At 42.3% G+C, this 21,803-nt stretch overlaps 1 protein-coding gene and 1 non-coding gene across 13 annotated transcripts in view; one reads left to right on the top strand and one right to left on the bottom strand.

Annotated features, from left to right (window-relative positions):
• Positions 1 to 5,509: 5,509 nt before the first annotated feature.
• trnap-agg (transfer RNA proline (anticodon AGG)) lies at positions 5,510 to 5,581 on the bottom strand. Its single transcript has one exon. It is a non-coding gene; the product is annotated as a tRNA-Pro (tRNA).
• Positions 5,582 to 11,394: 5,813 nt separating this feature from the next.
• Positions 11,395 to 21,803, top strand: part of LOC110530229 (GRB10-interacting GYF protein 2) — a 33,230-nt gene continuing 22,821 nt past the window's right edge. For 3 of the 12 annotated variants that reach the window (XM_036985793.2, XM_036985789.2, XM_036985795.2), the window contains exons 1-13: positions 11,462 to 11,563; positions 14,353 to 14,404; positions 14,611 to 14,764; positions 15,001 to 15,096; positions 15,294 to 15,405; positions 15,833 to 15,941; positions 16,349 to 16,419; positions 16,548 to 16,580; positions 18,406 to 18,600; positions 18,882 to 19,111; positions 19,892 to 20,039; positions 20,155 to 20,406; positions 20,640 to 20,878. In XM_036985793.2, the coding sequence (XP_036841688.2) occupies positions 14,367 to 14,404; positions 14,611 to 14,764; positions 15,001 to 15,096; positions 15,294 to 15,405; positions 15,833 to 15,941; positions 16,349 to 16,419; positions 16,548 to 16,580; positions 18,406 to 18,600; positions 18,882 to 19,111; positions 19,892 to 20,039; positions 20,155 to 20,406; positions 20,640 to 20,878 (1,677 nt within the window). In that variant the 5' untranslated portion in view covers positions 11,462 to 11,563; positions 14,353 to 14,366. Of the gene's footprint in view, positions 11,564 to 14,352; positions 14,405 to 14,610; positions 14,765 to 15,000; positions 15,097 to 15,293; positions 15,406 to 15,832; positions 15,942 to 16,348; positions 16,420 to 16,547; positions 16,581 to 18,405; positions 18,601 to 18,881; positions 19,112 to 19,891; positions 20,040 to 20,154; positions 20,407 to 20,639; positions 20,879 to 21,803 lie in introns of all 12 variants that reach the window. The other 9 variants (XM_090182136.1, XM_090182135.1, XM_036985794.2 and 6 more) reach the window with 8 other exon arrangements.

Below are 21,803 nucleotides of genomic sequence, written 5' to 3'. Positions count from 1 at the left end.
AAACAACATGCCATTGCAAGGACAAAATTTAAATATTTAACCTCATACTTGTCTCTGCTTGCACGTGTGTAATGGCTATGTACTCTGTTTACAAAGGATCTATAACAATATGAATATACAAATTTCGGCCAAATTCAATCTGAAATATTTTTAAAAGTTTTTGATAAAATTATAACTGAAAGAGTGTACACTTTGGGTGGGTTAGTAAATTCAATCTGCAGTACCAGAGAGCGCTCTGGGCGTTTGTAAATTCAGAGCGTTTCGTTCTCGGAGTGTTCAGAGCGCACGCTGGACGCTCTGGTCGAGGAGTGGTATGGGGGGTGATTCATGCCAGAATTGGTGAAGCTACTGATAACTCTCACCAAGTCACCTAACGTCTTCCTAGCGCTATAAAATAACGGCATTAATTAACATTGACTGTCAATGGAGACAAGTTTGTTTTTAAGGCGTCAAACTGCCGACGCATTCATGTCACGTGACACGTACACATCATGTAGACGTAGTGTTCACGTCGCGTAACGTGTCACTGACACGTCACATGCCCGTTTGCGTGTAAGTTTATTATGATGTTACATGTGTTACGCATTACGTGTTAGTTTAAGTGTCTGTTGAGTTCATCAATTTCATTTGTCGACTTAGCTAATATAGGACGATCATCTCAATGCAAAAATGATTAGGCTAGTTGGTATCACAGCCACCATTACTGTGTAGATATGCCTATTTCTTGCATCAATACAAACATAAGGGCTTCTTGGCAGCCTAGTAGTTAGGGTGGTGGGCCAGTAATTGTAAGGTTGCTAGATTGAATCCCAAAGCTGACAAACTTTTTTTTGTCATTTTTCCCGGGCAAGGCAGTTAACCCATGAATACGTGGATTTCGGTTTAGGCAGCCCCCACACCTCTGATTCAGAGGGTTAAATGCGGAAAATACATTTCAGTTGAATATATTCAGTTGCACAACTGACTAGGTATCCCCCTTTCCTTTTCTTTGTTGGGGGTAGTCTAGGTCTCTAGTGGCGCATTCAAAACAACTCGGAAGTCTGCAAATTCTGATCTTCCGACTTCAGTGCGTTCAAGACAACTGGGACCTCAAAAAAAACGAGCTCGGACAAGGATTTTTGTTTTGAACAATCAGCCAACTCTGAATTTCTGTCATCTTTCTCTGACACGAAAATCACTGATGTCATGATTTGACCTCGTTTTCCAACCACTTCCCAATTTACTGGATTAACAGACAATCACTGTCACCATGCAATCTTTCTTCAATACATTTCTGTGGAGATGGTTAAAAGCAGGGTTTGAATTGAGGGCGTATGTGAGGATGTAGGCCTTGTTATAGAGATGGACAAAAAGCATAGGCTACCACTTGTTTGCTTAGCCATAGGAAAAGCAACGGTACAGATTTTATGAAGCGATCTAGGCTATAACAATGATAAACTCCACAACTATTTCCGCAGTCTACTAGTCTATCGAAGGTTTTGAGCAGCCGTTTAGTGCAGTTGCACCCCAGGAAAATGTGGTTGGTTAATTAAATGCTCTGCAATGTAGAGCTATGCCTAATGCAAAATACCAAAAAGTTAGAATCGGTATGGGGTCTATGCATAGACCAAAACAGCTTAACATATAAAAACATTTATTATTCAGGAGAATCCCAATTGAATCAGGCTATTCATTTCAGTGCAGTTGCATTCTTATGCATATTCTTAGACTAAATGGAACCGAAAACACCCCAGCCTGTTTCGATCACAGGTCATGATGAACATTTAAGCTGATTGTCATTGATTTAGCCCATAATTGCCTAAAGATTTGATACACATGAAGACCTATATTTAATCTGGAATTTACAAACAAAAGTTTGACTAGGATCCCGACTTTTCCTCACGTCATATTACCAATTAGGCTAAATGTATTCCTATTAATTTGCATAGGCTAACCATTGTGATTAATGGTATTTACCATCTTCTGCTGTTTATGAATAAACAGGCAACAGGGTTAATATTATATGATTTCAATGCCCCCCCACACACATTAATGTTACTTACCTTACAGATCACAAAGTGAACTAATTTCCACTCCATTCATATGCAAATTCATTTGATTCATACACTGGCATGTTTTCATTTTAAGCAGGCATTACCTTACTGAAATAATTTTAGTCCTCAATTATGATTTAAAAAAAATCATAGCTCATTAGTACACCATTGTGGTTGAATATATATCTATTGTATGTCTTATGATACAATTAATAATGTTGAACTAACAAATACCTTCAAGGGATACGTTACAATTGACAATAACGAACACCTTATGAAACAGTTGTGAAACCCAATCTAGCAATATTTCAGATTTAAATACATAACCATTGATATTTTTTTTGTACATGTGTCAATTTACTTTCAGATTTGTTTGTACACTCACATGGCAATTAGACTGAAATACAGAATTCTAGTGTGTGGATTAGAGAGGATGGGGGTCTTGTGTGGATGGGAGGTTCTGCCTGTCACTTGTTTTTCAACAGGTAGTGGACTCTAAGAGGGAAAGTTCAAAGTCCAGGCGCTGCTGCCCTCTTTGTTCTGAGTGTTTGCAGTGCTAGTGTTTTTAGCTAATCTGTGCAGCTCACATTACGTGCCCAGTATGATAGTTGTCTTGCTCTTTCTTAGCAGATGATGAAACTTGACAATAACAGTAGCTGATGTAATGAAAAGTTGGAGGGTGGTTGGTAATGGAGGACATCAGGTGGATTCATGTCTGGGTGTCAGAATCCCTAGGTCCTGGAGAACAGGAGCAGAGTAAAGGGAACCGGGAAGGAGACAGACGTAAACAAGCAAACACACAGGTTAAATGATTACCAGGTATGTAAAAATAGTTATTAGTAATAGTAATTTAAATGTTTGATTAGACATGCAATAATGTTAATGGTAGACAGAAAATAAAGGATACCTGTCTAATTTTTGATGTCAGTGAGGTTGGTAAGGGATGGTCCCTGGAAAATATAGAGATGAGTTGTGAGAAACTCCAGGGTGGTGTCATGCCCATGGAGTCATACACCTTAACAGTACCTACCAGGAAGTGGCGGTTACTTAACGAGACCCAGTGGTTAGCCTTGAGATTGACTATTTGGAGAAACCCCTGGGCCAGCGTTGGTACTGCTGACAGCATGGCGATGCCGCCCACAAGGCAGCAAATAGTTATCATCTGAGATTTTATATTCACCTTTATTGGATGTTGACCCCAGCTAGGAGCGAAAGAGCACCAAGCTTTCCCAGGTCTCGCCTTCCTTTCATCCTTCTTCCAAGCCAAGTCATTCACCCAGATGTCGAAGCACTTTGTCCCCTTGATTATTCTCAGGTGGCTCTCCTTCTCATGCGCCCTGTTCATTTTCAGTCTCACCTTGATTGATAGTAGAAATAAATGCAATTTTATTTCATATTATTACAAATACATCTCTTATATATATCTCTTGGAAGGGCAGAAAATAAATTAACAGCTGACTATAATTTTGGTCAAAATCCTCAGTGCCTGAAGGTGGTCTTCAAAGGCGTTCTGATCTGGTTCGACAACTTCCACCACATCAGGTGGAGTATCAGTGACTTCAAAGTACGTTATTCAAAAACAGCAAAAGAAAAACAGTAAGTCAATCTAAAAAAATTATACTACAGTATATGCAATGTTATATACAATTGCATTGTTTATGTCAGTTAACTGCTGCGGATCCCCTCCAAATAGCAGGCAATAGAGTGAATACTCTGGAGGCCTGTACACTGCTGTGTTGTGTGTAAAGATAATTACCTTCAGATTGTCCTTCCACCATTCCTGGTACCCGTCAAGGGACTTGCCCATGGCAGTCCTGTTGGTCCGTTCATCCAAACGTCAAGTCACCATACATCTACACATTATATATATATATATATATATAAAAGTCATTGTACTATCAGTGTCAATTTCGGGGGGAAAAAAAACTCCAAATTACTGGACGCCTATGCGAAACAATGCTACTGTGACCTTCCTGGTCCCGTCCCTCAAGTCAGTGAGTCAACACAGGAAGGAGTAATGGATGGATAGTTAATTTATTTCCAAAGCTGCAATCATGGGAAACACACAGTATGTATAAATTATGAGTAGTCAACGGGATATAAATAGCACTACCACAGCAATTCTCCATATGTCACACCCTGACCTTCGAGATCCTTATTTATTCTCTATGTTTGGTTAGGTCAGGGTGTGACTCAGGTGGGAAAATCTTTGTTTTCTATTTCTTTGTTGTTTTGCCAGTGTGGTTCCCAATCAGAGGCAGCTGTCTATCGTTGTCTCTGATTGGGGATCATATATAAGTTGTGATTTTCCATTTGGGTTTTGGTGGGGTGTTATTTTCTGTTTAGTGTCTGCCTGACGGATCTTTGAGTGTTTCTTGTAAATAAATATCATGAACACTTTCCACGCTGCGCTTTGGTCCACTCTTCCTTCCACCGACGAGCGTAACACCATAGATCTGCTCTATAATATACTAACAGAACAATTGAAATGTGTATCAAAGTCATTGTGATAATATAGTGGATTTAAAAATGTCTAATAATTCCTAATTTACTATAATAAAAATATTGTTTCCATGTGTAATCTCATATTCACAACATCAGAATAAACTATCACCCATTTTAGTATCAAAATATATCAAATTAACCTGAGAAATGTCTCAATGTCACACTCTTGTGGCGAATAAATGTAATACCTAGAATGTACCACATATTTTCCTTAGCTAACAAAACCAAGCTAATACGCTGTTAGCTGGTGCTCATAAATTTATAAATCATATGCTTTATACATTTGTCATAAATTACCTGTATTGTATACAGCGGGATAAGATAACATACCATGCCATGAGGTGTTGAGGGAAAGATAGATTATCTATAGATTGGACATTATCTTTTCTTGGCCTAGGGATAACAGGAAATACACAAGCCGTAGGCTACATCGGAATGTCTGCTTGCAGGGAAAAATTGTAAGTTTAACATTTATGGTTGCGATTTAATTCATATATAAACTATGCACATTATAACTTTCATTAACATGCGATGCAGGCGTTAGTTGTTTAGTCTTTGGTGTCATGTCATTTCAGGTGGTACGGTTGCCTAGGCTTATACATGTCCCTTATCACCCCCCATAGAGTAGGGTTGATCCTAGCGTTCTGCCCTTACAACTGCAGTCAAGCTAACTGGCTTACGACTTCTAGACACAAATGAGAGAACACCTCACTCTGACCATTTTACTCGCCCTGTCAGATCTGGTTAGGCTGTTTTCATATTATCCAGAGCGTTGGTGACTGTAACTGTGCTGCTGGCAACAATTTAATTAGGCTTTTTTTCCGAGGTTTACTGACACCGGTCAATTTCAACGGGAGTTGAGCGTTCGTACATTCATAAATTATATTGTGCTCTGGCACACTCAGACGAAAGCGCTCTGAAATCTGAGTAGAAACCAGAATATATTTACGAATGTATCCTTTGAAAAAGGAGGGCTCGTCCGGGATTTGAACCCGGGACCTCTCGCACCCTAAGCGAGAATCATACCCCTAGACCAACGAGCCAAGATACACGTTATCGGAGTTATGTACTTTTCTTCATGCCACAACAATGACGTACTGACTTCCATAGTTTTGATTATCTAGGCTTAGTTTCCCAATAGCGATTAATACAAATAAAATGTTATTAGTCACATGCGCCGAATACAACAGGTGTATACAGTGAAATGCTTACTTAGGTGCCCCTAACCAACAATGCAGTTAAATACGGATAAAATAAGAAATAAAAGTGACAAGTAATTAAAGTTCAGCAGTAAAATAACAATAGTTGGCTGGCCCTCGCTTCATACTCGTCGCCAAACCCACTGGCTCCAGGTTATCTACAAGACCCTGCTAGGTAAAGTCCCCCCTTATCTCAGCTCGCTGGTCACCATAGCAGCACACGCTCCAGCAGGTATATCTCTCTGGTCACCCTCAAAACCAATTCCTCTTTGGCTGTCTCTCCTTCCAGTTCTCTGCTGCCAATGACTGGAACGAACTACAAAAATCTCTGAAACTAGAAACACTTATCTCCCTCACTGACTTGAAGCACCAGCTGTCACCAGATTACTGCACCTGTACATAGCCCATTTATAATTTAGCCCAAACAACTACCTCTTCCCCTACTGTATTTATTTAGCTCCTTTGCACCCCAAAATGTATATTTCTACTTTGCACATTCTTCCACTGCAAATCTACCATTCCAGTGTTTTACTTGCTATATTGTATTTACTTCGTCTCCATGGCCTTTTTTTGCCTTTACCTCCCTTATCTCACCTCATTTGCTCACATTGAATATAGACTTATTTTTCTACTGTATTATTGACTATGTTTGTTTTATTCCATGTGTAACTCTGTGTTGTTGTATGTGTTAAACTGCTTTGCTTTATCTTGGCTGGGTCGCAATTGTAAGTGAGAACTTGTTCTCAACTTGCCTACCTGGTTAAATAAAGGTTAAATAAAAATAAATAAAAGCCACACTTTGCGAACGTTCTCTCTGTATGGTGCTTTGGGAAACGCATGTTAAGAGCGTCGGACGTTATAAGAAATACATAGTTAAAACAAACACTCGTAAGCCTACATTTCTCGTAAGCCTACAAATTCTGCAGTGGAGCAGGTTGAGAGCTTCAAGTTCCTTGGTGTCCACATCACCAACAAACTATCATGGTCCAAGCACACCAAGACAGTCGTGAAGAGTACACGACAAAACCTATTCCCCCTCAGGAGACTGAAAAGATTTGGCATGGGTCCTCAGATCCTCAAAAGGTTCTACAGCTGCACCATCAAGAGCATCCTGACTGGTTGCATCACTGCCCGGTATGGCAACTGCTCGGCATCCAACCGCAAGGCACTACAGAGGGTAGTGCGAACAGCCCAGTACATCACTGGGGCCAAGCTTCCTGCCCTTCAGGACCTCGATACCAGGCGGTGTCAGAGGAAGGCCCTAAAAATTGTCAAAGACTCCAGCCATCCTAGTCAAAGACTGTTCTCTCTGCTACTGCACGGCAAGCGGTACCAGCACTCCAAGTCCAGGTCCAAGAGGTTTCTAAACAGCTTCTACCCCCAAGCCATAAGACTCCTGAACAGCTAATCAAATGGCTACCCCCCTGTATATTTATTTCACCTTTATTTAACTATGTAAGTGAGATAAGAACAAATTCTTATTTACAATGGCGGCCTATCAAAAGGCAAAAGGCCTCCTTAATAAATGAAATAACAATATAGGACAAAACCCACATCACGAAAAGAGACAACACAACACGACAGAAAGAGAGACCTAAGACAGCAACATAGCATGCAGCAACACAACATGACAACAGCATGGTAGAAAAACAACATGGTAGGAATACTGCTAAAATTGAAAGAAAGACAGGATCAGCTCCTATGAGATATTATCACATATGGCTATAACTATTGAGGCGGCTTATTCTAATGCTTACCCTATAATAATGCACTAAATAAAGACTTGACATATCATTGCGCACATGTAGGCTACGCATCATGAAATATATTGAGGCAAAAACAGACAGTAACATACAAATAGCTACGCTAAATAAAACTCATTTGAATTAATAAGAAATGTATTTCAATATATAGGTATACTGTGGAAGTCGGAAGTTTACATACACCTTAGCCAAATACATTTAAACTCAGTTTTGCACAATTCCTGACATTTAATCCTAGTAAAAATTCCCAGGCTTAGGTTAGTTAGGCTCACCACTTTATTTTAAGGATGTGAAATGTCAGAATAAGAGTAGAGAGAATGATTTACTTCAGCTTTTATTTCTTTCATCACATTCCCAGGTGGTCAGAAGTTTACATACACTCAATTAGTATTTGGTAGCATTAAATTGTTTAACTTGAGACAAACGTTTTGGGTAGCCTTCCACAAGCTTCCCACAATAATTTGGGTGAATTTTGGCCCATTCCTCCTGACAGAGCTGGTGAAATTGGGTCAGGTTTGTAGGCCTCCTTGTTCGCACACGCTTTTTCAGTTCTGCCCACAAATTTTCTATGGGATTGAGGTCAGGGCTTTGTGGTGGCCACTCCAATACCTTGACTTTGTTGTCCTTAAGCCATTTTGCTGCAACATTTGGAAGACCCATTTGCGACCAAGCTTTAACTTCCTGACCGATGTCTTGAGATGTTGCTTCAATATATCCATATAATTTTCCTGCCTCATGATGCAATCTATTTTGTGAAGTGCACCAGTACCTCCTGCAGCAAAGCACCCTCACAAAATAATGATGCCACCACGTGCTTCATGGTTGGGATGGTGTTCTTCGGCTTGCAAGCATCCCCCTTTTTCCTCCAAACATAACAATGGTCATTTCAGCCAAACAGTTATATTTTTATTTCATCAGACCAGAGGGCATTTCTCCTAAATGTCCCCATGTGTAGTTGCAAACCGTCGTCTGGCTTTTTTAATGGCGGTTTTGGAGCAGTGGCTTCTTCCTTGCTGAGCGGCCTTTCAGGTTATGTTGATATAGGACTCGTTTTACTGTGGATATAGATACTTTTGTCCCTGTTTCCTCCAGGCTCTTCCCAAGCTCCTTTGCTGTTGTTCTGGGATTGATTTGCACTTTTCGCACCAAAGTACGTTCGTCTCTACGAGACAGAACACGTCTCCTTCCTGAGGGGTATGACGGCTGCGTGGTCCCATGGTGTTTATACTTGCGTACTATTGTTTGTACAGATGAACGTGGTACCTTCAGGCGTTTGGAAATTGCTCCCAAGGATGAACCAGACTTGTGGAGGTCTACAATTTTTTTCTGAGGTCTTGGCTGAACTGTATGTAGCCTGCTGTATTCATCTTTTCATACAGTCATCTTTTTTCCAGCAAGCTGTCATCTGATTTGGGTCCCTCTTCTCTTTAAGCCATTACATTTGTCGCATAAAATGGCCCAGGTGTCTTCCTTCTTTTTGACAGTCGTGTTGTCTGTCTTTTTATCCTCCAGTACGTTACTAAATTCCACCATCGTCAGCTCCGACAATAGTTTTTTTTTTTCCATAAGCAGAGAAATGTGAACTTCTTTGATGTGCCATGATCAGGTGGCAAGCGGACAAATAAAACATAGTTAAATAACATTAAGTAATGACAATAATAAATAATATTTTATGCTAGCTAGCTTGGTTCATAAACTAGCTAGATACAGTAGCTAACGTTAGCTAACAAATTAGTTCTGTCTAGTACTGGAAAATAACAGATTTTAATTCACATCTGCCAACCCATGAGAACCTTTCACGATGGAGTTGCAGTAGTTCTAACGTTACATTATTAGTATTTTATAACAGCAACTTTGTGGCCTCATTTGTCAAGTAGGCTAGATACTTAGTTTCAACTCACCTCATATATTGGTGTAACATGTCACGTTCGTTGATGGAAGAATAAGACCAAGGTGCAGTGTGGTAAGTGTACATCATTTTATTTGATGAACACGAAAAAAACAATACACTACAACCGACCGTGAAACTACATGCAGTGCAGAAAGCAACTACACACAAACAAGATCCCACAAACTAAAGGTGTAAAAAAGGCTGCCTATGTATGATCCCCAATCAGAGACAACGATAGACAGCTAGCTGCCTCTGATTGGGAACCATACCCGGCCAACAAAGAAATAGAAAAACTAGAATGCCCACCCTAATCACACCCCGACCTAACCAAATAGAGAAATAAAAAGGCTCTCTAAGGACAGGGCGTGACAACTAATCATAGTTTAAAACCGTTGATCCAGATTTAAAATGAAGTGGTGCAACACATCTGATTAATTTTAAACCTAGATTGACAAAACCTAGATTAGCTCTAATTTACACCATGTTGGTGCAACCCACCCTTAACGATGCTCCTACAAAGGTTTTAATGATGAACATAGCCTTAAAGGCCCTTTCTCACCGAGTCAAATCAAACCAAAGTTTATTTGTCACGTGCGCCGAATATAACAGGTGTAGGTAGACCTTAGACCTTATGCTTACTTACAGGCTCTAGCCAATAGTGTGGGGAAAAAAGGTATGTATGTGTGTGTGTGTAGGTAAGTAAAGAAAAAAAACAGTAAAAAGACATTTGAAAATAACAGTAGCAAGGCTATATACAGACAATGGTTAGTCAGGCTTATTGAGTTAATACGTACATGTAGATATGGTTAAAGTGACTATGCATATATGATGAACACAGAGTAGCAGCAGCGTAAAAAGAGGGGTTGGCGGGTGGTGGCCCAATTGAGGTAGTATGTACATGAATGTATAGTCAAAGTGACTATATGATAAACAGAGAGTAGCAACAGCATAAAATAGGGGTTGAGTGGGGGGGGGGGGGGGCACACAATGCAAATAGTCTGGGTAACCATTTGGTTACCTGTTCAGGAGTCTTATAGCTTGGGGGTAAAAACTGTTGAGAAGCCTTTTTGTCCTAGACCTGGCCCTCCGGTCTTGCCATGTGGTAGTAGAGAGAACAGTCTATGGCTGAGGTGGCTGGGGTCTTTGACAATTTTTAGGGCCTTCCTCTGACACTGCCTGGTGTAGAGGTCCATAAATATTTTACTCTTCATTTAAATTTTGGTTCAGAAGATCATGATAGGGTATTTAATCTGCAAATGTCATGCATGTAATCAAATATGAAGGTGGTAGCTAATTCTAAATTGTATACAACTGTTGGTTAGAATAAGGCCAATATAATGTGTTCTTCTGCCATACAAGTCTAACATTCCACTTACATCAGCGCGATTTGTACTTTGTAAAATATGCCAGTCTGCGAATATGATTGGCATATGGAGGGCGTGTTCGTAAATTCAATCTGGAGTGCCAGAGAGCGCTCTGAGCGTTCGTAAATTCAGAGCGTCGGCAGATTGACCATTTGTAAATTCAGAGCCACACTGGACCCTCTGGCCGAGGAGTAGGATTGATCCGAGCGTTCCGCTGCGTCTACGGCACTGCATCTCAGTGCTAGAGGCGTCACTACAGACCCTGGTTCGATTCCAGGCTGTATCACAACCGGCCGTGATTGGGAGTATCATAGTGCGGCGCAGAATTGGCCCAACGTCGTGCGGGTTAGGCAATCATTGTAAATAAGAATTTGTTCTTAACTAACTCCCCTAGTTAAGTAAAGGTTCAATACACAATAAATAAACAACGGTTCCCAAGCTAACTGGCTAACATTGGTTAGCTACACAAATACTCGTCCAAGCAGAGCTGGTTAGGCTGTTTTCATGTTATCCAGGGCGTTGGTGACTGCAACTGTGCTGCTGGCAACAATTTAATTACGCTTCTTTGCCGACACAACCATATTCAACTGGTGTTGAGCGTTCGTAAATGAATCAGTTATTCTGCGCTCTGACACACTCAGACGAGAGCGCTCTGAAATCGGAGTAGAAACCAGAGACTTTACGAACGCGCCTGCATACGGGTCTTTATCGGGATATGTGTTGTCGTCACCCATTCTCAGCCATCTTGTTGAAACGGAGAGAGCCACACACCTCGAATATAAACCCTGTGCTGTCAGTAAAAGCAGAGGTAAGACAGCGAAGATTAATTGCACAGTTTTGCTATAAAATAAAGCTAAACTATCGAAACAAGCATTCACGATGCTAAAGAGCCCAGTTTTAGCGATTTGAACGCGTTTATGAGGGTTGTTATAGCAGCATGTTTGCTTGGCCTTGAGGCTTGGGACTCAAGTATGTGGGAGCACCGCATTGGATCGGAGCGAGGTGGGAGGCATTTCAGCGTTGTGGCGGAGGCCGCACGGAGGTTTGGGGGTTAAGGATTCACTTGTCAGTTCATTACTTCTGTGCGATTTTGTGACAGTATGCCTTTTTGATTGTTTTCCTTTCGAGACACTTAGCATTTTTGTAGAAATGACTGAGCATCAATGATCGATTGTTGCTTAAAGCTTTGTAAAACTAAGTTCGCTAGCTGGTTAACAGTAGTTATGCTACTATAGCTAGCAAACTAACCTCGCTAACCTTATCGATATAACGTTAGCTAGCTGGTCCAATAGTTAGCTAACTGTCTTAATATTTGAACATGGTATCATTATTGGTGGTTAAATACAGTAGCTACAACATCAATGATTCTGAACTGTTTTATCTACTGTACAGTAGCTGTCATGCTGTTACTTAGCTAGCTAGCATGTCACTACCTATTAAGCTAGTTTAGATACGTTAGTTTGCCAACCAACTTGGCAGCACAGTTGCAAATTGGCTATCTAGGTACCGATAGTTGTTTTTGAAATGTTAACTGTCAGGCTAGTTGCACTGTCTAACATTAGCTAATTAACAGCAGTATTGCTAGTTAGCGCAGCTACGTATGGGGAACGTGCGTGAGTCAGTCGGATTAGCAAGCTAATTATGGTCAGCCAAATGGGAAGTTAGCTAGCTACTGTAGTTTATGTGTTTGAAATGAAATGACGGTGCTTTATGTAACTTGAAAAGTTTGTTGTTAGCCAGGTAGCTAATTTACGAAAATTCCTTGTCTTATAACAACGTTATACAAACTTGATCATACATAGACATGCATATAAAGTAATTTGAGTTCAATAGTTAGACTTCATCTAAGCCTAGTACATTGTGTCCACATGAAACATTAAAAGTCCAATTGTATTGGCTACTTGAAATGTGTAGGTTGAAACTTTAATATTTTCCTTACAATTCCATTTTTTTGGCCGCAATTTGTTCCTATTCACAACCTAAAGTCACAGGCTACAGTACTGACAGTGACATACTGTTTGGAATATAATAAATCATTTGTGACGGGTGTTTTGGTGTAGGATTCCTTTTTTTCCTTTTTTTTTTTACAAAGGAGTTGGCAGTTTCTTTGTTTGTTGTCACTATAAATAATCAATCAAATTCGAATGTTGATTGGATGTAGCCCACACGTGGCTTGCAACAGGCGAAAAGGCCATCCCATGCATGCTTCCTGTTTATCCTATAGCTAGACAGATTGCAGTTTGAACATGCCTTTAGGTAGCTGACTAAACTCCACAGTGAAGGAAGTTTCTGATCAACTCCATCAACAACTGAGTTGCACAGAGACCAGGCTTTGTGGAATTCAGATCAGACTCCATTGACTGAACCAAGGTCAATATTTTTTTATTATTAAAAAAAAATCTATTATGAAAGCTCACCATGTACTTATGTTTGCTGAAATCCATACCTTTTCTATAAATGTTAATCAAATACAACCACCGCCTGTTTCCTTGTTGATTTAATTGGCACATGCGCATTTGTGCAGAGTTGCCATTTTAGAGCAACAGCAATGAGCAAACAGTCAGTTGTTGCATTTCATTAAAGAAATACTTCGGGATTTTGGCAATGAGGCACCTTATCATCTTCCCCAGAGTCAGATGAACTCACGGATACCATGTTTATGTCTCTGCGTGTATTTTGAAGGGAGTTTCTAACTAGCCCTAGTGCAATTGCTAACTAGCGTTAGTGCAATGACTGAAGGTATATGGGTATCTGCTAACATTGAATCTGGGGATGTAGATAAAGGGCCTCTTTGCCAAAATCCCGAAGTATCTCTTTAACGTTTATTGGAAAAGTATGGATTGCCGCAAACAAAGGCATGCAACTACAGAGGAAAAACATACTGTAGGTCCGAGGTAAGAGTTTCATGGTTAACATAATTTGTGTTGACCTTGAGCAAATTGATGTAGTCGGAGCTGAATTCCACAAATCCTGGTCTCTGCTTCACTCCATTGGTGGAGTTAATCAGAAGCTTCCTTCACCATGGAATGGAGTTTATTCCGCTAACCTAGGGTCATTATCTGAATGGTCTGTGAACTAACTAGGTAGCCTGTATACAGCATACAATAACTTGTTTGTGATTATTGTCATTTGCATGCAAACATCCAAGTTTATTGTAGTATTTCCAGAATAAAGCCTGTGGGCAGGGAAAGGGAGACACTGTTGTCAATTATTGGTGTCTGAGGAGCCTCTTTCCTAACTGGGCAACTTCCTAAAATGGCTTCAGTCGATTGAAATTGTACTCCTTGTATAAGGGAGGGATGGGGCTATCCTCTGGAATGAGTTGGAATACCACAAACTCACTGTAAGATACAATCGGCCTACATCTAAAACATTAATCCTTTGGGAAAATGATTGGCTGATGCAATATTTGTTACACCATCAAAACACTTTTTTACCATAATTTGGGTCTGTAATCTTTGACTACTAGAAATTGATATATGATTTCCAGTTGCATTGGCAGATTAATTACTGAATACATCTCCAAGAAAAATATTCAACCTGAAGTTTGGTGTTTGTTGTAATAGGCTAATAATATTGGCCCTTTCCTCCCCATAGAAGTTCTAGAAAGAATGGCAGAAACTCAGACACTCAACTTCGGACCAGAATGGTTAGTAAATATGAATTCTTGTTGAGCTGAAATGTTGAATAAGGTTGATTAACAGGGATCTGGGTTGTTAGGCTGGTTTTTCGTTTGACACGTGGTGCAGTGGAGTCTCACATTTTGAGGCCTGTCAGTTGTCCTCAACTTCACTTTTGTCTTTCTCCTTCTGTCCCTTTTCCTATTCCTCCCCTCCCCCACTCCCTTTTCCCCAGGCTCCGGGCCCTGTCTGGGGGTGGCCATGGGGGTGGTAGCAGCAGTAGCGTTGCCACCTCACCACCACTCTCTCCTGCATTGCCAAAGTATAAACTTGCGGACTACCGCTACGGGAGAGAAGAAATGCTAGCACTTTATGTCAAGGATAGGGAGGTGAGGAAAAGGAATTCTGATGTGTTCTAAAAGGATACAGAAATATATGATTGACATACAAATAAAGTGACTTATATTGGCATGTTCTAAAAAGTGTGACATTTAGATTGTACCTTTTTGTGGAGTCATTAAAAAAAATCTAATATATAATGGCCTTTTCCTGTAATTTGTGTATTAAAACCTGACATTGCAATGGCTCATACTCCCCCCCCCCCCCCCCCCTCTCTCCTTATCAGATCCCTGTAGACCTACATGATAAGGATTTTCTGCCCATTTTACAAGAGGAGCCCCTGCCACCGCTGGCACTTGTAGCTTTTACAGAGGAAGAGCAGGTTGGTGCTTTCACTGTTCATATAGGAGGCCATGCTAGAATGAATATGCAAAATTACAACTATGGTGTTCTCAGTGTCCTTACCCATTTTGTTGCTAACCTAGTAAGTATAATTGTTTGCCGTAGACATCTTTTTAAATTCTTGTCAGTTTCTCTCTTTCTTCATCCCCCTCTTTTCCCCTCTATCTCTCCCCACAGAGAAATTTCTCCATGTCTGTAAACAGTGCAGCGGTGCTCAGGCTGATGGGAAGAGGAGGGGGCCCGGTGGGGCCAGGGGCACCGAGGGGTCGAAGCACTTCACGGGGAAGAGGTGAGGTGGAGTGTCTTGTTGTGTCAATGTGTGCATCTCAATAGTCTAACGTGACTTTGCTTGTCTCTTCTTCATCTGAAAACAGTCTCTGTGAAAGTGGTATGGAGGAGGCAAAGCATACAGTTGTGTTCAACTGTTAAATTATTTCAGTCAGTGCTGAAATAACAACCCACTTTAGATTATATTGACTGAGACCCACCCTTCAGAATGTTAACAATCTTGTGCCAGCTGCACAGAAGGGAATTAACAGTATCACTCTGTTTCTACGCTTGATTATGCCTCTGTCAGTAGAAGCTATCGCAGCTGGTTGAATTCATCATCACCAGCTAGCGCCAACATTAAAGTGTAGTGTGTGTGTTTTGAATCCTTCTCGGGTGTAGTATGATTTGTGGATTCAAATAAAGTATTTCAAATGTGTATCTGGCAGGACGGGGTAGAGGAGATGGAGGGTTTTACCAAAGAAGTTTTGATGACGTGGAGGGAGGCTTTGGCCGCGGAGGCAGGGAGATGCACCGCTCCCAAAGCTGGGAGGAGAGGTAATGGACTACCCGCTCTAGAGACACAAGTTCAACTAGAATTTTACGCACATTAACCTTTGACTTCAATGGATGATTTATGCAAAAGTTGAGTGGGCGCATCTTAAATTGGGTTCCAGGCTAGTGGAATGAGAACGGTCAAGACCATGGCTTTCCAACCCTGTTCTAGGAGATCTACCATCCTGTAGGTTTTCACTCAAACCCTATTCTAGCCTGATTCAAAGAGTTAGCTGGTTGATGCACAATCAGGTTAGTTACAACAGGAAGGTAGCTCTGAAGGAACAGGGTTTGAGAGCCCTGGTCTAAACCCATTTGTTTTATGAGATTTACGTATTGTCATGTTGTTTTGTGTCTGTTTTTACCTGCATGCTCAGTCATCCTTTTTGTCTTTTTTTCTTTTTTCAAAGTCACGCTGAGTCTATTTTCTCCCCATCTAGGGGAGACAGAAGGTTTGAAAAGCCAGGTCGAAAAGAGTCAGGTTTGTGTCAATACTTTCTAGTCAAGTAATCAATGCAGTATGAATAATGTACTTAAATGACAGTTACGGCATTTACAGGTAATCATTTATTTTTCTTTGTCGCTCCTCTGTCTCCATTGACTTGGCAGAAGTTGCTCCTGCCCACTTTCCGATGAATCATAGTAAGTTTGCCCTCCACGCCCTTGCACTTATACACGTCCCTTTCTTGTCAAGGGGAACTAGCTGCTGTTTCTCCAAAGAATATAAACTCAGCAAAAAAAGAAACGTCCTCTCACTGTCAACTGTGTTTATTTTCAGCAAACTTAACATGTGTAAATATTTGTATGAACATAACAAGATTCAACAAATGAGACATAAACTGAACAAGTTCCACAGACATGTCACTAACAGAAATAGTATAATGTGCCCCTGAACAAAGGGGGGTCAAAATCAAAAGTAACAGTCAGTATCTGGTGTGGCTACCAGATGCATTAAGTACTGCAGTGCATCTCCTCATGGACTGCACAATATTTGCCAGTTCTTGCTGTGAGATGTTACTCCACTCTTTCACCAAGGCACCTGCAAGTTCCCAGACATTTCTGGGGGGAATGGCCCTAGCTCTCACCCTCCGATCCAACAGGTTCCAGAGGTGCTCAATGAGATTGAGATCTGGGCACTTCGCTGGCCGTGGCAGAACACTGACATTCCTGTCTTGCAGGAAATCACGCACCGAACGAGCAGTATGGCTGGTAGCATTGTCATGTCGGAGGGTCAGGTCAGGATGAGCCTGCAGGAAGGGTACCACATGAGGGATGAGGATGTCTTCCCTGTAACGCACAGCGTTGAGATTGCCTGCAATGACAAAAAGCTCAGTCCGATGATGCTGTGACACACTGCCCCAGACCATGACGAACCCTCCACCTCCAAATCGATCCCAAATCGTACCAGCCCTGGTGTAATGCTCATTCCTTTGACAATAAACGTGACCATCACCCCATGTGAGACAAAACCGCGACTCGTCAGTGAAAAGCATTTTTTCGTAGTCCTGTCTGGTCCAGCGACAATGGGTTTGTGCCCATAGGCAACGTTGTTGCCGGTGATGTCTGGTGAGGACCTGCCTTACAACAGGCCTACAAGCCCTCAGTACAGCCTCTCTCAGCCTATTGCGGACAGTCTGAGCACTGATGGAGGGATTGTGCGTTCCTTGTGTAACTCGGGCAGTTGTTGTTGCCATCCTGTACCTGTCCCGCGGGTGTGCTGTTCACATATACTGATCCTGTGCCGGTGTTGTTACACGTGGTCTGCCACTGCGAGGACGATCAGCTGTCCGTGCTGTCTCCCTGTAGTGCTGTCTTATGTATCTCACAGTACGGACATTGACATTTATTGCCCTGGCCACATCTGCAGTCCTCATGCCTCCTTGCAGCATGCCTAAGGCACGTTCACGCAGATGAGCAGGAACCCGGGGCATCTTTCTTTTGGTGTTTTTCAGAGTCAGTAGAAAAGCCTCTTTTAGTGTCCTAAGATTTCATAACTGTGACCATAATTGCCTACCATCTGTAAGCTGTTAGTGTCTTAACGACCGTTCCACAGGTGCATGTTCATTAATTGTTTATGGTTACTTGAACAAGCATGGGAAACGGTGTTTAAACCCTTTATAATGAAGATCTTTGAAGTTATTTGGATTTTTATGAATTATCTTTGAAAGACAGGGTCCTGAAAAGGGGACATTTCTATTTTTTTCTGAGTTTATATTTTCTATGCTAAAACTGAGGGTAAACGTGTACTTCACAAGTGCCTAACTGTAACGCTGTACATTGCTTAGTCAGGCAACAATGCAGCGCTACAAACGTTTAAACAATCTCCTCACTTATTTATTGTCATCAAAGACCGTATCAGGCTAAAAGATTGTATTGCTACATATGTAATTGAGTAAAAATAAATGTTGAACTTGATGATCCCCTTGTTATGAATTAAATTCAAGTTATTCAATTATTTTCCCTCCAGTCCGTGCTAACTACGAGGATGTTGGGACCGGCGTGGGAGGCCTGCCTGTGAGGAAGCACGATTTTACACGTTCGGAGAGCGAGAACTGGCGCACGTCCCGCGACGAAGCAAATGGTGAGGACGGTGACGAGGGGGGCTGGCGCCTGGCGGGTGCCTCGCGACGTGACAGCGACCGGTGGTGCCCCCCGAGTCCAGGTGTGCCCTGTAGTGATCCTACACTGCTGCCACCATATTGTCCCATTGGCAGGCGGTGGTTTTAATTGCAGGCCTAACGCGCTAACTCTTAAATCACAACGGGCACCTCAAATGTCTCCAGTTTAGGACACCTAAGAGAATGGGTTTTCAACAGGGAGTACTGGAATCCATTGACACACAATAACCCCCCCCAAAAAAGCAGCACATTGATCTAAAGTAGTGGGCTTCAATGTGAGAGAATGGCTGGAGTGACAGGGTCTCTAAACCGCTTCTCTCCTCAGACGGGCTGCGGTCGGCAGTGCGGCGAGAGGTGCACCCGGGGGAGCAGCCACGGCAGCGCCGGTTCCCGTTCGACGCCAGAGAGGACGAGCGCGGCTACAGGCGTCCCCGGTCAGGCAGTGGCAGCCTGGAGGAGGATGGGAGCAGCCTGCCAGAGTGGTGCTTGGAGGACGCTGAGGAGGAGACTGGCACCTTCGATTCGTCCGGAGCCTTCCTCTCGCTCAAGGTTCGAGTGAGTGTGAACTCCATATAGTCTGTAACAAACATCACTTGTTAAAGGGATGCTTTGGGACTTTTGCAATGATGCCCTTTATCTACTTCCCCAGCATCAGATTAACTTGTGGATACCATTTTGTATGTTTCTGTGTCTAGTATGAAGAAAGTTAGAGCTAATTTCGTGAGCCAATGCTGACTAGCGTTAGCACAATGACTTTATTTATTGTAATTTTATTTACTAGGCAAGTAAGTTAAGAACAAATTATTATTTCACTTGTTTTTCGAACCAGGGTCTGTAGTGGCGCCTCTAGCACTGAGATGCAGTGCTTTAGACCGCTGTGCAACTCGGGAGCTGCTTGCAGATACCCATAGACGTTGTTATTGCGCTAACGCTAATTAGCAACTTCCTTCAAACCACACGCAGAGACATAATAAATGGTATCCATGAGTTGATCTGACTCCTGGGAAGCAGTTAAAGAGCCTCATTGACAAAATCCCATAGTATTCCTTTAATGGGTGCAGGGACAAATAAAGGTTGAAGAAATTAAGTAGGACCTGCACACATGTTTGAGGTCTATTGAGTATATATGCAATGATTATTTGTTTTCACTGATGGGCAATTTGTTTGTAGCTATTACAAAAAGCATGGCATCGGAGCACTGTGGCACATGGAGCACTGTGGCACATGGAGCACTGTGGCACATGGAGCACTGTGAATGCAAGGCTGCTATGCGAAGAACATATGGAGACTTTCATGACAATTCGTGTGTATACAGTATATATTTCTCCTCCACAGAAAGCTCCCAAGGAGCCCATCTTGGAGGAGGCAGAGCTGGACTTCAGACCCCTGGAGGAGTGTGACGAGGGCCTTGAGGAGGACGGACAGCCCCGGGAGACCAAAAACCCAGACAGAGAGGCAAGAAGAGACCCCGACAGAAAACAGGGTGAGTTAAGAGGATTAGAAACTATGTCCGGCATACTGTATATATTTTTTCTCCCAATAGTAAACTGTGGCGAGAGAAAATCAATGAATGTATCTTGTCTTCTTTTTTTTCCCAGATGTGGGAAGAGGGGTAGTAGAGGCGCCGCCTGCTCCCTCGCCTCCAGAACCCCAGCCCTCCGCCCCTCTGCTGCCCTCCAGCCAGCCCGACAGAGCAGAGGAGCCTGAGAGGCCACTTGAGCGACCCCCAGCCCCGGAACACAGGCCAGAGGCCAACAAAGTCCCCCTGAACGTCCCCATGTCGATGCCCATGTCCAACACAATGCTGGACTCCCTCCCCATCCCCCACACCGCAGCACACACTCTCACAGGTAGGCTTACACCAGAGCAGGGGAGGAGTACAGTCAAATCTGCCACATTTGTGCCCGTTGAAGGCTGATTGATGAGACATTGTAAATGACAATGGTATTTCCTCCAGTAACCTTGTGCTTCAAATAAACAGACTCAGGATTGCATGTAGTTTGAGGTTGTCACCTGCACATAGTATCTTGAAGCTCCACCTCCATCTGTGACAGACTAACCCTACACCCTTTGTCCTGTCCAGTGTCTCCAGTGTCGGCCCCGTCGTCCACCATACAGATGCAGCAGAAGCCGCCGGACGTGCCCGTGGCTATGCCCGTCCCGCTGCCCTTCAGCACCAGCCTCATGGCTCAGAGCACGTCTATCATGACCCCCAACATTATGGCCCCCAGCACGGGCCTCATGGCTCCTATTGGAAGGCCCACGGTCATGCCGCCACACCACACCATGGTTGAAGATGAGAGACTGAAGCACTTTGAACAGGTAAGTAGACAGACAGTAGGCAGGTTTCTATTGACCCAGGTTTATTTGACAAAAGCTGTGCAGCAAGTAAAATTATTGCGACATTTGTAATGGACACGGCAGAAGAGTCATTTCTTTTGTCTAAGTTAATTGCGACAAATGATGGAAATTGTGTTTTTCTAATAAATTGATTGGTGAATAATTCTGAAAGTAAGCGGGGCACGTGATGTTATCACTTAACATATTTATTTTTAGGTGTGACATCATTATGTCCAACTGTTTGTATCGACATGACAGTTCAAAGGAAACTCACTGTGGCAACCAATTGTCACATCTACTTTCCATCCGGACTTTCTAAATGTTGACGAAAGAAATTACTGGACAAGGAAATGGAAACCTAGCTAATGCCGGTTTCTAGTAGGAGTTAGTTGGTTGCAGAGCTGCGTGTTGAGCAGGGTAGTGAAAGTTATCAAGCTGGTTTTGGTGAAACTGAATTTGGAGCATCTCTGGATATGAAAAGTGCTGTGTGTTCACTTCTGAAACACGTCAAGAATATGGAGAGGATGTTCATTGAATTGTGATGAAATCGAAAACACCTTATATTCCTCTGGGATAAGCTGAGCTAGTGGTGTTTGTTTTGTGATACTGTATACTATCATGATGCTCTCTCTACAGGACTAGACAAACATGTACAATATCCTGCTGTTGTGCCCTTAAGCAAGGAGCTTTACCCCCATCAAGTAAAATAATTGCACTGTTAGGCTACTGTATAAAACACATGGTCAAGCCATCTGGAGAGCTACTGGGTGTACAGACTTTGGATACAGCCCTGCTCAAACACAGTCCGCTTATTAAGGTCATGTTGAGCCGCTGCTTTTTTTAAAAACAATTTAATGTAGCAATAAGTGGGGCACGAACAAAAGCCTGCACACCCAGTAGCTCTCCT

The sequence above is a fragment of the Oncorhynchus mykiss genome, chromosome 8, assembly GCF_057628025.1.
Source record: "Oncorhynchus mykiss isolate SJ-2025 chromosome 8, ASM5762802v1, whole genome shotgun sequence".
NCBI classification, from domain to species: domain Eukaryota; kingdom Metazoa; phylum Chordata; class Actinopteri; order Salmoniformes; family Salmonidae; genus Oncorhynchus; species Oncorhynchus mykiss.
This window is presented reverse-complemented; position numbering and strand designations above follow the sequence as displayed.